This window comes from Varroa destructor, unplaced genomic scaffold, assembly GCF_002443255.2.
Source record: "Varroa destructor unplaced genomic scaffold, Vdes_3.0 BEIS01000004.1, whole genome shotgun sequence".
NCBI lineage: Eukaryota > Metazoa > Arthropoda > Arachnida > Mesostigmata > Varroidae > Varroa > Varroa destructor.
Genome location: NW_019211457.1, coordinates 20,299,179 through 20,311,160, shown reverse-complemented (window position 1 = coordinate 20,311,160; position 11,982 = coordinate 20,299,179). Strand labels below are relative to the sequence as shown.

At 38.2% G+C, this 11,982-nt stretch overlaps 1 protein-coding gene across 14 annotated transcripts in view; it reads right to left on the bottom strand.

Annotated features, from left to right (window-relative positions):
* Positions 1–785: 785 nt before the first annotated feature.
* The window catches only part of LOC111249858 (uncharacterized), a 136,777-nt gene continuing 125,580 nt past the window's right edge, over positions 786–11,982 (bottom strand). For all 14 annotated transcript variants that reach the window (XM_022804283.2, XM_086987534.1, XM_086987539.1 and 11 more), the window contains 4 exons: positions 8,720–8,774; positions 7,562–7,987; positions 6,701–6,784; positions 786–6,443 (listed from right to left, as the gene is read on the bottom strand). In XM_022804283.2, the coding sequence (XP_022660018.1) occupies positions 6,343–6,443; positions 6,701–6,784; positions 7,562–7,987; positions 8,720–8,774 (666 nt within the window). In that variant the 3' untranslated portion in view covers positions 786–6,342. The remainder of the gene's footprint in view (positions 6,444–6,700; positions 6,785–7,561; positions 7,988–8,719; positions 8,775–11,982) is intronic.

Sequence of the window (11,982 nt, the reverse complement as noted above, 5' to 3'; positions counted from 1 at the left end):
GGAGAAGCATTGCAGATGCACTAGTATGGCCTAGTCGTAAAACAGATGAATATACACTTACTTTCCTGTAATCAAGACGTCTAAGACGCTTATTCTATTTTTTATAAATACTAAGAGGCAACAAGGACAAGTTATACGAAGTTATCAGGAGTTACTTAGCAGATCAAAATACTTGATTTTTTAACTACGGACCATTAGCGGACCGAATTTACACTATATCTTTGGCTACGCACAACTATAAGCTAATCGATTATTGTTAGATAATAATGGGGTTGGAAGCAAGTATATCATGTATCACTTATCATCAAAGATCAACTTTGATTGTGCCCTTTTTCTTTATAAATTTTTCTAATAACAGCGATCAGTTTTCCGTCTATAATCCTGGGCCTAGTGACGTTCTCGTCTCTGACTTGTTAATGTCCGCTCTCAAAAACACTGCACCCGTCACGAACTGTTTCACTTGGCACTTCTGTACCCAGTGCTTTCACTAATTCTCGACGTATTTTACCAACGCCCTTACCCTGATAAAGCAATAAATCGATTATTGAGCGTTGACCCTTAACACTGAAATACATCTTTATTTCTCAAGTCAATATCGTCTAACATCTACAGTCTGCTCATAATCATAGATAGCCAGAATCCTGATGTAAATGTCTGTTAAATTTCGGTTGCTAATAGTATGTAAATCATGTATAGCTAGAACATCTAATCTAACTTATTTATAAACTAAAATAAAAATCATTTTCGTTTAACATGTGTAATACAAATAAAGAGTCAGTTAAAAATTTAAATTGTCAACTTTCACAAATCATAGAAGTTTATTTTGTGCTACTAGTTAAAGGAGATGGTCCTCTTGAGAACTCAACTTGCCAACAGTACCGCAGCGACATCTCAGCAACTATCCAGTAAAAGATATGATTCGCCAAGGAAACACTTCATTTATAAATGTTCTAGTTACCCTAAGTTTAGGAGTGAAGTGCCAAACGGAAATGCACTGGTACGTAGCTGTTTTTGGCATAGAAACGAATAACCAATTTTCAGTTATACGAATCTTCAATGTGGGTGCCAACACGTGGTACGTGTAGGGTTGAGGGTCCACAACGAGCAGAAAACTGGTACCGATGTTTTCGGCAATCATCTGCGGAAATGGAACTTGACTCTCAAAAAATGTATTTATGTATGTAAAATGTATATATCGATAGAAGACTAAACGTTTCGCGGTTCACAAAGTGGATACTAGCAAATCAGGTCGAATCTTATCAACGTTCGAAACATTGGAGTTAATAGATTTTTATCGCATTATGTTTCGGCAAGATTATAATGGATAATATGATAACGCCCACGCAAATAGATAACAAAATCTGGTTTTATTGTTTTCGACGACCATTGGATACGATAATATATATATATATATAATAGGCTCAGAATGTAAGCAGATGTAAGAGCTGCTATGCTTATAAATTTTCTAAATTTCGGATTTGCTTCTACAATTAAAAGTAAAAGTCTTCTTCGAGAACCACCCTCATCCCCCCTTTGCTAGTCTATATTTTTCTCATATTGAAACAAAAACATTTTCAATAATCTGGCCAAAAATATACCAGTAATGGCACTTCTTATTTACAAGTGTATTCGGATTCATGCTTAAAAATATTTATAAAATGCAATGATAACCATAGTTGAAATGACGCAAATAAGCTTCCAAAATGGAGATTTATAAATTACTTGCCTTTATAGAGAACATTCTCGTGTAAGGTAGTCAAACACGTTTTACATCTGCTTTATGTATATTTGCATGTTGGTTCTGTAACTAAAGGCATAGCCTTCATACTGTTCTAGGAACGTTCTGACCCAGATGTTATTACTCATATTGTTTCGTTTACGAATAGAAACCGTAAATCTGACATGTCTAAGACACGGCATACACGCTTCTAATCAGCTAATGAATTTTACTTAAATATTCAGAAAAGGGAGGCCCCTTCGCATTTTACATACGACAAGATGACGGTGTAGTTTATTTGAATATGACCATTGTGATTGCTGCTCATGTCAAAGTGGGTCAAAATGAATACTCTATTTACATCAGATTTATACACAGCCCAGCCCAGTCCAGTCCGCTCTGGTTGATACAAAACTGCATTTTTGTTTTCCTCCTTTTAAATTATACTAGTGTAATATTAAATAAATATCATATACTATAAATAATGTGTACTGCACTCGCCGAGTTCGAGGCGGCTTTTGATGATCTCAACATTTATCTCTGTGGTACACAAACGCAAAATTTTAACTTCAGTGAATCAGATTAAAGCAGAAGAATGATATTAAGCGAAAAAACAAAAGAATAAGTGGTTTTTAATGAGTGTTGTTGCCCATGATTCGTGTATAAAAAATACTGTCACTGTGATATCATTCGCAAAGGAAAACGTAAATAGTTGAAGAAAAAAAAAAGCCAATTTTTGCCAAATTAGAAGAACCACTATGCTCAAATCTGTATGGCTGTGATCGTAAGTGTCATGAAAGTTCTTAATTTAGAGGTAGATCCAGTCATATACGAAATAATCCATCGTTAAGCCAAGGCTGGCGGCATTCACAATAACAGTCATACTCTGTAACTTCACGTTTACGTTAATGTTATCTCGTTTGCCGTCAGAGTAATTGAATCGGCTCTATTTATTGAGCAACATAATGACCAAATAGTAGCAGTAGTATGTAGGCAGCATTACCAGAGAGATATGTTTCTGACGGTGCGGTAACAGAGATCGCTTCCTAGTTGCTTCTCTTCGTAGAAGTCAACCTATACAGCAGCCTCACACCCTTTTCATTCGACGAAGTAGGCGCCGTAACGAGAGTGTGACAAAAACGGACGTGCTTTACTATGGCTGTCCACCTATGTGTTTTTTTTTATAATACATAAGTTTGATGGGGGGTGAGGCAGTCTGCACTGATTGCTCTTTTATTGTACAAAAGTCGATAGACAGAGACCCCGTAGTACCATATTAGGGGAGCACACTGTGTAGGATCGTGTCTAGTCTATTAGTGTCTATGCATTTAGTGGCCTTAAGATTTTCCGATAGCGACGCGAAGATGCCCAACCGGAATTCTCTATTGACTGAAGGCGGGTTTATGCTCCCAGCGAAAATCCCAGACGCACGCCCATTCCTAAACTCTGGCGTACGTCTGGTGTATCTATACAACTCGTTCTATAATAGTACGCTATCTGAACTGAGGTGTTTGCCCAGCCAACGTATTTAATATGCTGTGTCAAGCGAACTACTTAATTTAACAGGCTACATTTGTAGATCAATTAATTAATGGCAGTGGGGTTCGCGGGTTATTAGTTGGAAAAATGGAAGCGCTCATAATTACTACTACTATCGTAGCTTCATTGCGCTGTGCCATTTTTCGTTTGCATGGCTTCAATCAGTTGCTTCGGTAGGAAACAAGGAAAGAGCACAGTCATTGCGACAGTACTATAGCAAAACATAGTTAAAATCCCAAACTTAGCCTAGACTTCCCACACGATTTGTTGTTGCTTATTCATCACATCGATATTTGGAACGCAAGCGTGAAAAATTACATGTAATATCAATCAAAACAAAGATAGAATGAAAACATGCTTCAGCAAAAAGGAACAGACATAATTTGTCAATTTGGATGTCAGTTTGGATCAATTGATTCTTGATTCTCCATAATTACTCTGACTATTTTTTTGTTACCTATAAACGTCTTCTTTAAGTTGAGCGAACTTAACAACAGATTGCATTCTAATATGAACATGTCACGATGTCAAATGAAACAATTTCGTTGCAGCAATACTTAACTTTAGATATATTTCTGATCACAAAAAAGTCGGTTTACTTCATTACCAGTAAATACTACGGCAGATAACGTTAGCTTTATATTGTGTATTCCTCATTTGGTTACAAATGCGTCCAATTTTCAAAATTAAACATCCAACTCCGTGTCGATTTCCCCTATACTTAATGTTGATTCTGTAATTTATGTCGCCTAAAGAAGCAGGATTTTCGCTATACAAGAAACTTTTCTCAAGAGAGTGTCTCGCTCCATATCTTAGTTGTACTAAATGCTAACAGAGAATTGTTACCATGCTCATAAAGGAAGACACACGTCTCGCGGTCGCGTAACCTACCTCAATCACGAACCCACGCCTTGCTCGAAAGAGGCAAAGCGCGCATTGGCCTAGATTAAATCAGACTAAAGCAATTTCTTTTTTTCATTGCCCTGTTTCGTTGAACAAGTCAACTACATCTTTCGATAGCCCTCGCGTGTACCATGAATTGTCTATACTAAGCCCGTTCGTATGTTTTAAACGTACGATTTTTTGTTTCCCTAGGAAGAATGGTGGCAACAGCTGTACCCGTTTACAGGCTGCAAACGGAGCTGTACTAACTGCTACTTCTAAGTTATTTTTGCGTAAAATTCGAGCTTTCCTAAAATTGAGCATAAAGAACGCTATTGAAATTCAAACAAACCAGTTGAGGTGTTCTACAAAATAATGCTTGATGTAGCCTGCATCGTCGTCGAGGAGAACGTCGCCGAATATCGCGCGATTCCTCTCAAAAATCCACTGATTGATCGTTATTTGTTTAAAAGTGTTCAAATACTATCATTGGTTTATACAAAGACATTTTAGCGAATATTTAATGACAAAGCGTTTGGACGTCCCGTAAAAGTGTTGAATGATATCACTGTCGCCTTTAAACTTGTCAAATCGTTGCAGCCACTAGACTTGCGCGTTTCCTTTAATAATATCGTACTTCATTCGAGGCATTTAATTACAGGCGCAAAGGCGGTCATCTGAGTGATCTGGTAGGGTGAGCCTATCACTATTTCATCGACAAACTTTGATGAGAGTTTAACAAAATTGACGCAAACAGACGAGCCAAAGGACATTTGACCTCATTCCTCGAACTACTACTGTGATTTATGTGCTTTTTTTCTTTCGTGGTTTATTTGCTTCTTTTTAACATTTCGATTTTAAGTTTGTTGCATACCGCTGGATACATTTATATTCAAATTATTTTTTCAGGGAATGTACAGTACGTGTCCAAATTCGCAGTCACCATATACACTGTTTACAGTATTATATCGTCGCGAGCTGAATTACTCTTCCGTTTATCTTCATATTAATTTTATAGAAGCAACATTTTTCGTGACTTTTTTAGTCAGTGTATTATCTCAGCATAACTTGTTGACAATCATTTGCTTCGCGTCACGCCTTATGCCTCGACCCGTGCGATTATTTGTGCGCTTTTCCTTTCCGATCCATCAAAAATCGATCAGTCGATTTCAAGGTAAACGATCTCATCGTTATTTGTCATCTATTTTATTCATACTATCATGGCTCGATAATTGTCTAAAACGGTGACAAAATGGTCATAGTAGAGCCGAGGGAGAGCAAGCGGATACGGAAGCCGTTGAAATTGTGTACCTTATAGAATGAAGTTAGCTGTACAGTTGAATTGATTATAAATAATCCTGATATGCGGGTGACAACGCACTTCAAGCAGTCCATGTCGTGACCTGCAGCACCTTTCTGCTGGCAAAGCATTAGCTCCATTTTAATAGTTTTTTTTTTGCATTTCGACTGAGTTTCTTGGCGCATTTTACGAGCTTTACTGTTACCCCTATGTCACTGCTTCTTAATCTATTTACGTTCTGTTAAGTAGGTGAGATACGTCTGCTATATCGAAAACGACTTTTTTGTCGTCTGTCTATTTGTCAGTATGCTTGTTCCTGTTGCTCGTCAGTATCCACCGTCGCTGCTGGCAATCTCGTCAGTATTGCTGGTTTCCAAGGGGTTAATTGCTGAAAATTATAATTGCCGCATTCGCGCTGTTGCTGCCCCTGTTAAACGGCAGACATGTCACTAACGCCAGTAATTTCGTGACTTTTGCTATTGCTGAAATGGTCGTGCTGGCGACCGATAAGTGTCGTGACTCTGCAACACCAGAGGAGGACGTGGTGGTGGCTTGCTTTGTTACGTATTCTTTATTTGTTGTCATCGTTGTTGTTGATGCAGCGGCTGTCCGCGTATTGACGTTTGGGGATACCATCGACATTTTGATCAAATGGTCAAGCCTAGACGGAAGTTTACAGTTCGCCGCTTCCCGATCGATGTTCGGCGCCGCTGTTGTAACTGGCCAATGATAACGGCGGACGGTGACCGCCCGACCCAATTATAAGGAACTCTTCTTTAGGCTCGACCATTTCATCGTCGTGGTCAGTCAGTCCCTGTCGAGTACTTCCAAGAGTACGCAAGCCCCCAAAGCCAGTTCGCTTTTGGTCGTTTTTCACTCGTCTGCTTGAAACTGTGCCGCTTTTTTACTCGCCCGTCGGAGCTACCCACAAATCATCCGTTCCACTATCTCCATCGCGCAAATGCCGCGACGGACTACAAAGGTGCGTCTTCAGGCGTTCGAGAGCTGCAATGTGTTGAAACGAAATCATAGAAGGAAAAGCGTTTTACAAGATGTTGGCAATAGTTGGATAAGGCTAAATGTCTACAGGCGTATATATGCTTTAGTCTGGCAGGTTATTACTTTTTTATATGATATAATCGTGTAATGTTAACAAACTATACCAGTGTATAATATTGTATAGGACACACATTTCAATCGGCCTTCAGGTGAAAAAAAAACTAAGAATAACAGGTTTTATTAGTTTAGATTCAAAGCCTTACCATAATGTACAAATATACAGGTGATTACGGAGACGACTAGACTCATCGCGACTATCTCGACGAATGCTATATACAAAGGCTTCACTGTAGTCACAAAAAACAATTACTATATTAGACCTTGATATTATTATCAACAGACAATATAGGCGTATTTGAATGAATAAATAGGTATAGGATGAGGTAAAAATATATATATTGATATAAAAAATATATAATGTATACAAATATACAAAAATATATTTGCAGTCTCGCCCGCTGGCTCTCATAGTACTATAAAATGCAACACTCAGTGATATAAACACAAATGTATGCAATTTAATTTGTAATATATCGAGCAGTCAAAGGTCAACAATGGGCGTGGCAGGATGATAAATGCTTAGTTACTTACAATCATGAAATGCTTACCTTAGTCTTTGCCTTTGAGCAATAAAGGTACCTAGCTATTTAGCAGAATTCAAAGATTGAAATATGCGGATTTAGATCATTTATCCTCTGTAGTGTTCGATAGGAAACATATTCCAGACACTTGAACCGCAAACGTTTCTCTTACAAGTAAAAACTCTCCGATGTCTGACTATTTAAGCATTTGCTTTAAGCTTAAATCATTCACTATGGCGTGGAATGCCTAAATAAGTATTAGGAAGCATAAAAATCGCTGGATTTGCACACTAGCCTTATTACATGATTGTGTATTTACTACCAAGCCGAAATCGTTTGTTTACGTTATAGATGTTGAATTAGCACGTTTTTTTAACTTATTTGGTAAGAATGTATTTTGGCATGTTATTCGCGTGAGTTTGTGTATATATCTACATAGCGTTTCTCTATTGTATTCCAATGGCGTGTATTGAAATTACTTACCAAAAACAAGTGGAAGTCCCCGTAACCCAGTAGCGCACACTGGCGTTGAGAGTAACGGCAGGCGTGGACTATGAGGTTCAAAAGAGGACATCCGAGCCACTTGTAACCGCCTGATACAAATTGTGACATTGCAGCTGGCCGACGGGCGCAACCCATCTTCGAATAACTCTTCTGCAAGTGTCAGTCGCGCAGGACGCTGGTCACGCTCAATATAGTAGGCCAAAAGCCGAATTGAGCGAGAAGCTAATTCAGTTTCGGTCGTTACTTCAACAGGTCGTCCAGTCGGCCCCACTGCTGAGGGTTGATCTCGATCCAGAGACAGTTGCGAGGTCGACCCATCTAATGATGAAATCCCAGCAGTCCAGTACACGTGCGCCGTCGATGGGGACACAGACACACTCGAAATGCTGGTTATCGGTGAGGGCACTGAAAGCAGATCATTTAAACAAAATAAAACGTTAACAGACACGTTATAAAGAGTATTATTAAAAATAAATTAATAACGTTATAAGATACGGTCAAAAGTTTTGAAGTTTTTGCAATTAAATAATAGAATTCGAAAAAAATGTGTAATTGTTGAGCCATCACATAACCGTAATTATGAGCAAATAGAAATATAAATGCGGCAAAACCCGAAAGTTGCTTACAAAGTTGCTAAAATCTAGCATACACATCACAACATGTTTTAGCGTTGGAGAGCCGAACACAAATAATATAAAGGAACTTTCATTTCGGGTTAACTTCTCCGCAAAGCATTGAGAAAAATTAAAATTGCTAAGATTAATGAATGGTTTCAGCGACCTCTAGAAGATAAATTGGTAGCTTCTCTTTTTAGGGGAGTTACAATTTAGCATATTAACAGGTTAACTTGAAGTTACTATCTTGCGGAAGCATATACTTTAAATCATCATTAAGAACATGAAATTTAGCATTCGGATTTAAAGAAAGTTAAGCTTTTCAGGTTAAGGATGCTGGAAGCTGGCGTTACTACGAATATAGTCGCTGCGCTTCGATAATGGAGTAATCTTGATCTACTGCTACTAGATAAACATTTTTGTAACAGTAAATTCCGACAGTCATCAGTTGTTGGAAAAATACGTTAGCAGACGTTACATAGTGATAACGTAGGAACACACTTTATTTACGTGAAACGCTTACATTTAACCTCGTAGAAATGAGACAGTGCTTTGGTCATCCCTATCGATTCCTTAGGCTGAAACGAACATAGAAATAAAAACACAATGTTAACTTATTACTATGATAGCGCAAGTAATGAAAAAAAATTAACTGGTTAAGTATCTCGGATATGGGCAGCTACGGTGCCAGGTACCTCTCAAGTCCTTGGACCATTCATACGTTCTTTGGATAATTTAGATTAATTGGAATCAAGCATATTATACTTTTCAAGTGGATAATATGTCGATACTTTCTTAACGTACTTTGAAGCCATTCCCTGAAACAAACCTCTTCCAGAAACTTTTCATAATCATATGCAAACAGCTCCCAGTACGTGCTGCTCGTAATTGTCATTTTTGTGCTAGTTAAGTACAATATAAAATTTTCCTCTGAAAATTTAAATGCTGCTCTTATTACTTCTGAGGTAGTGACACAACCTCGATATTTGTTCAAAAATAAACGAATAAAATAAACCGACCTACGTATCCTTTTTAGAAACAACTTTCTAGTTCCATACATTTGACAAAATTTAACTTCTTCGTCAGGCTGTTCTAATTTCGTCATAGATTGGCCATTGTACCCCGTTTTTGGTTACATTGATACGGATAATAACAACGATACATATTAAATGACACATAAATCCCATTAACCCCTGCAAGATTGATATATTTATTACGCTTAATACACTTCGAGATAGGACAATATGTTCCAACCTCTTGTCAGTTTCGCGAAGATAGGTCCTATTCGGAATATCTTTGGCAGCATCTATGTCCACTTTTGTGTCTTTTGAATATTGAAGTGCAGGAAACGTATCCCTCTTCGAGCCATTTGTATGATTGCTTTTGTTTCCGAGTGATAGACAGTACCGCAACGAGTTTTCAACGTTCTGTTTCTTCGGGACGCGGAAAAGGCTGTCACCAACCAGTATTCGAACGGACATTGCAACAAATATGCGGCGTAAAAAGTTCAAGCTAATTTTGAGCATAGTCTTTTCTAAGGCATGCATCTATGTAGTTTTCAATTAAGGTTCCGCAAGAGAAATGTGTATGCTAGAAACTCTTCGAAAGCAAATGACAGGCGAGTTATTTGCGAGACATGACTCGATTAGGCGGAGCTTCATTTGCAAAGGCTAATGATGACGCACTAAGAAAACGAGAACTTATGATTAAAATGCCGGGTTGTTTCCTTTTCCTTTCCTGCACGATGTACACTGGTAGGTGAATGAACGACGAGTGCTGTAGGTGGCTGTTGGCAATCTTTAATCCCGGTTGCCCTCTAAAATCACTTCAGATACAATTTTCATATTGCCTTGCTATGTCAAAATGTTGTTCTAATCAAAATGAGAAATTTCCGTTTGAAAAACAATTATCATATTGAATTTAAGTGTCCCTGTGGCTGGGTGGATTCAGTCTACTTTTTTCGCACAATTTTGGATTAAAATGTAACTCTGTCACTTCGTAATTGCTCGAGATGTATTCGACTTTGTCCCCGAGCCAGGATGACACGCGTTTAAGTTACCATAATTTACTCAAAAATATCTCCATCCATCTTTCAATACGTATTTTTCTCCTATAGTAGTCGTAGACATAACATACAGGAGGACAAACAAACGTACATGGATTTTTTTCGAGCGTGCGGACACCTTAGCAACTACTTTGGCTGTAATTAGTTAAAACCGTAAAGAAGGTAAAATGTCATCACTGTCTATATTTGTTCTTGCCCTTGACCACCAAGCTGTTATAAAAGTTTCCGTAGGGAATAACACCCCAACGTAATTTTCCTTTGGCTAGCACTGTCGTCGACTGTCTTGGCTAATTAGACTTGTGTACGCCCATGAGTATTACACTGGCCACGCCAATATAGAGCTTTGGAGAGTATTAGTAGGCAAACAGTAATTAAATAAGTATAGAAAACTCAATAACAACAATGGATCACAGGAAACCAGCATCTGCCTGGTCGTCATCGACTTTGTATGTTCCCTATTACGTGCAAAACAATACAATCTGCTGAAATACAGCGTATTTAACGTGCACTATTAGATATTGAGCAAACATTAAGTCAAGGAGTGGGCTAGTCAACCCCACAAGTCAACGTTGCTCGTTACAGAATTGAAGATAAACAAACGTTGGCGAAGATATTGCTTTGTAAAGATAAGCCTTGTCCGGTAAAAGTTGCACGGGCTGTATTTTTTTTTGCTGATTATGTAATATATATCGTGCACTTTACACTAATTCAACATTAACTTTCTCGCGACTATAGCCCTCATATTTTGCAAACTGCCAACTTGGCCTCTAAGCTGTGTAACGGTTACTCCTTTAGCAAAAGGTTGTGTAATATAAGAACCGTCGAATTGTTTGCTCACAATTTGCATAACTTATTCTGCTGTTCGGTAACTTTGCTTCTTCTCTGTGGTTTGCCATTTGTCCACCTGTGTGATTCACGCTAACAGATTAAAAGAAAACAGACGCAGTTCTTAGTAATGTCAATCAGGAGAAATAGTTAGCCTTTGGCTCATAATGATACGATAATTTGTTTTGCAGAAACAGACGCTTCATCTGATGCGCTAGCCTCATGGTAAGTGTGATTATGATACATAAGCACACGTATAAAATCGAATGACATGTGAGGAACGACATTTCATCTCTGCATCATGAGAGACAGATAGTATTATGAATAAGCAGACCTGACACCGATCATGCGTCTAACACACACTCAGTTATTGCCTCCGCCTAGCCTTGACCTTGAACTACTCGTATTTACGTTAAGACCAAGCTAGTGTATCTAACCCTTTTCCCTATTATAGGCCCTCAATTAGTTCATTCTAATGAGCGCCAGAATGGACTAAGTTCCACGGTCATTCAAGCTAGTCATATAAAGAATTTTCATTTAGCACAACAGTATGTAGTCAGAATGTGGGGCAAAAATCAATTTGGGTTGTTCTCCTTTATTTTCGTTCTAAATAATTACCTGCGTAATTGTGTGTGCGTTTTTCAACTTTATCGACTGTTAAATTTTTTCAACTATATGTAGGAACATCTATGCTGTGTCAGTCAGGGTGCTGGAGAAGGGATTCCTTGGAAAGCATACAGTTCCGAAGTGGCTATTAATGAAAAAGTTGATTGCGCCTATTTCCTGCTTACCGTCCGTTGCTCCTGTGCATGCTTTATACGGGTACTTTTAGGCCCAGAGAATGTTAGCTTGGAATATCCTCAACTAATCGCATCTGCTGAGCTCCCCTTGAATAT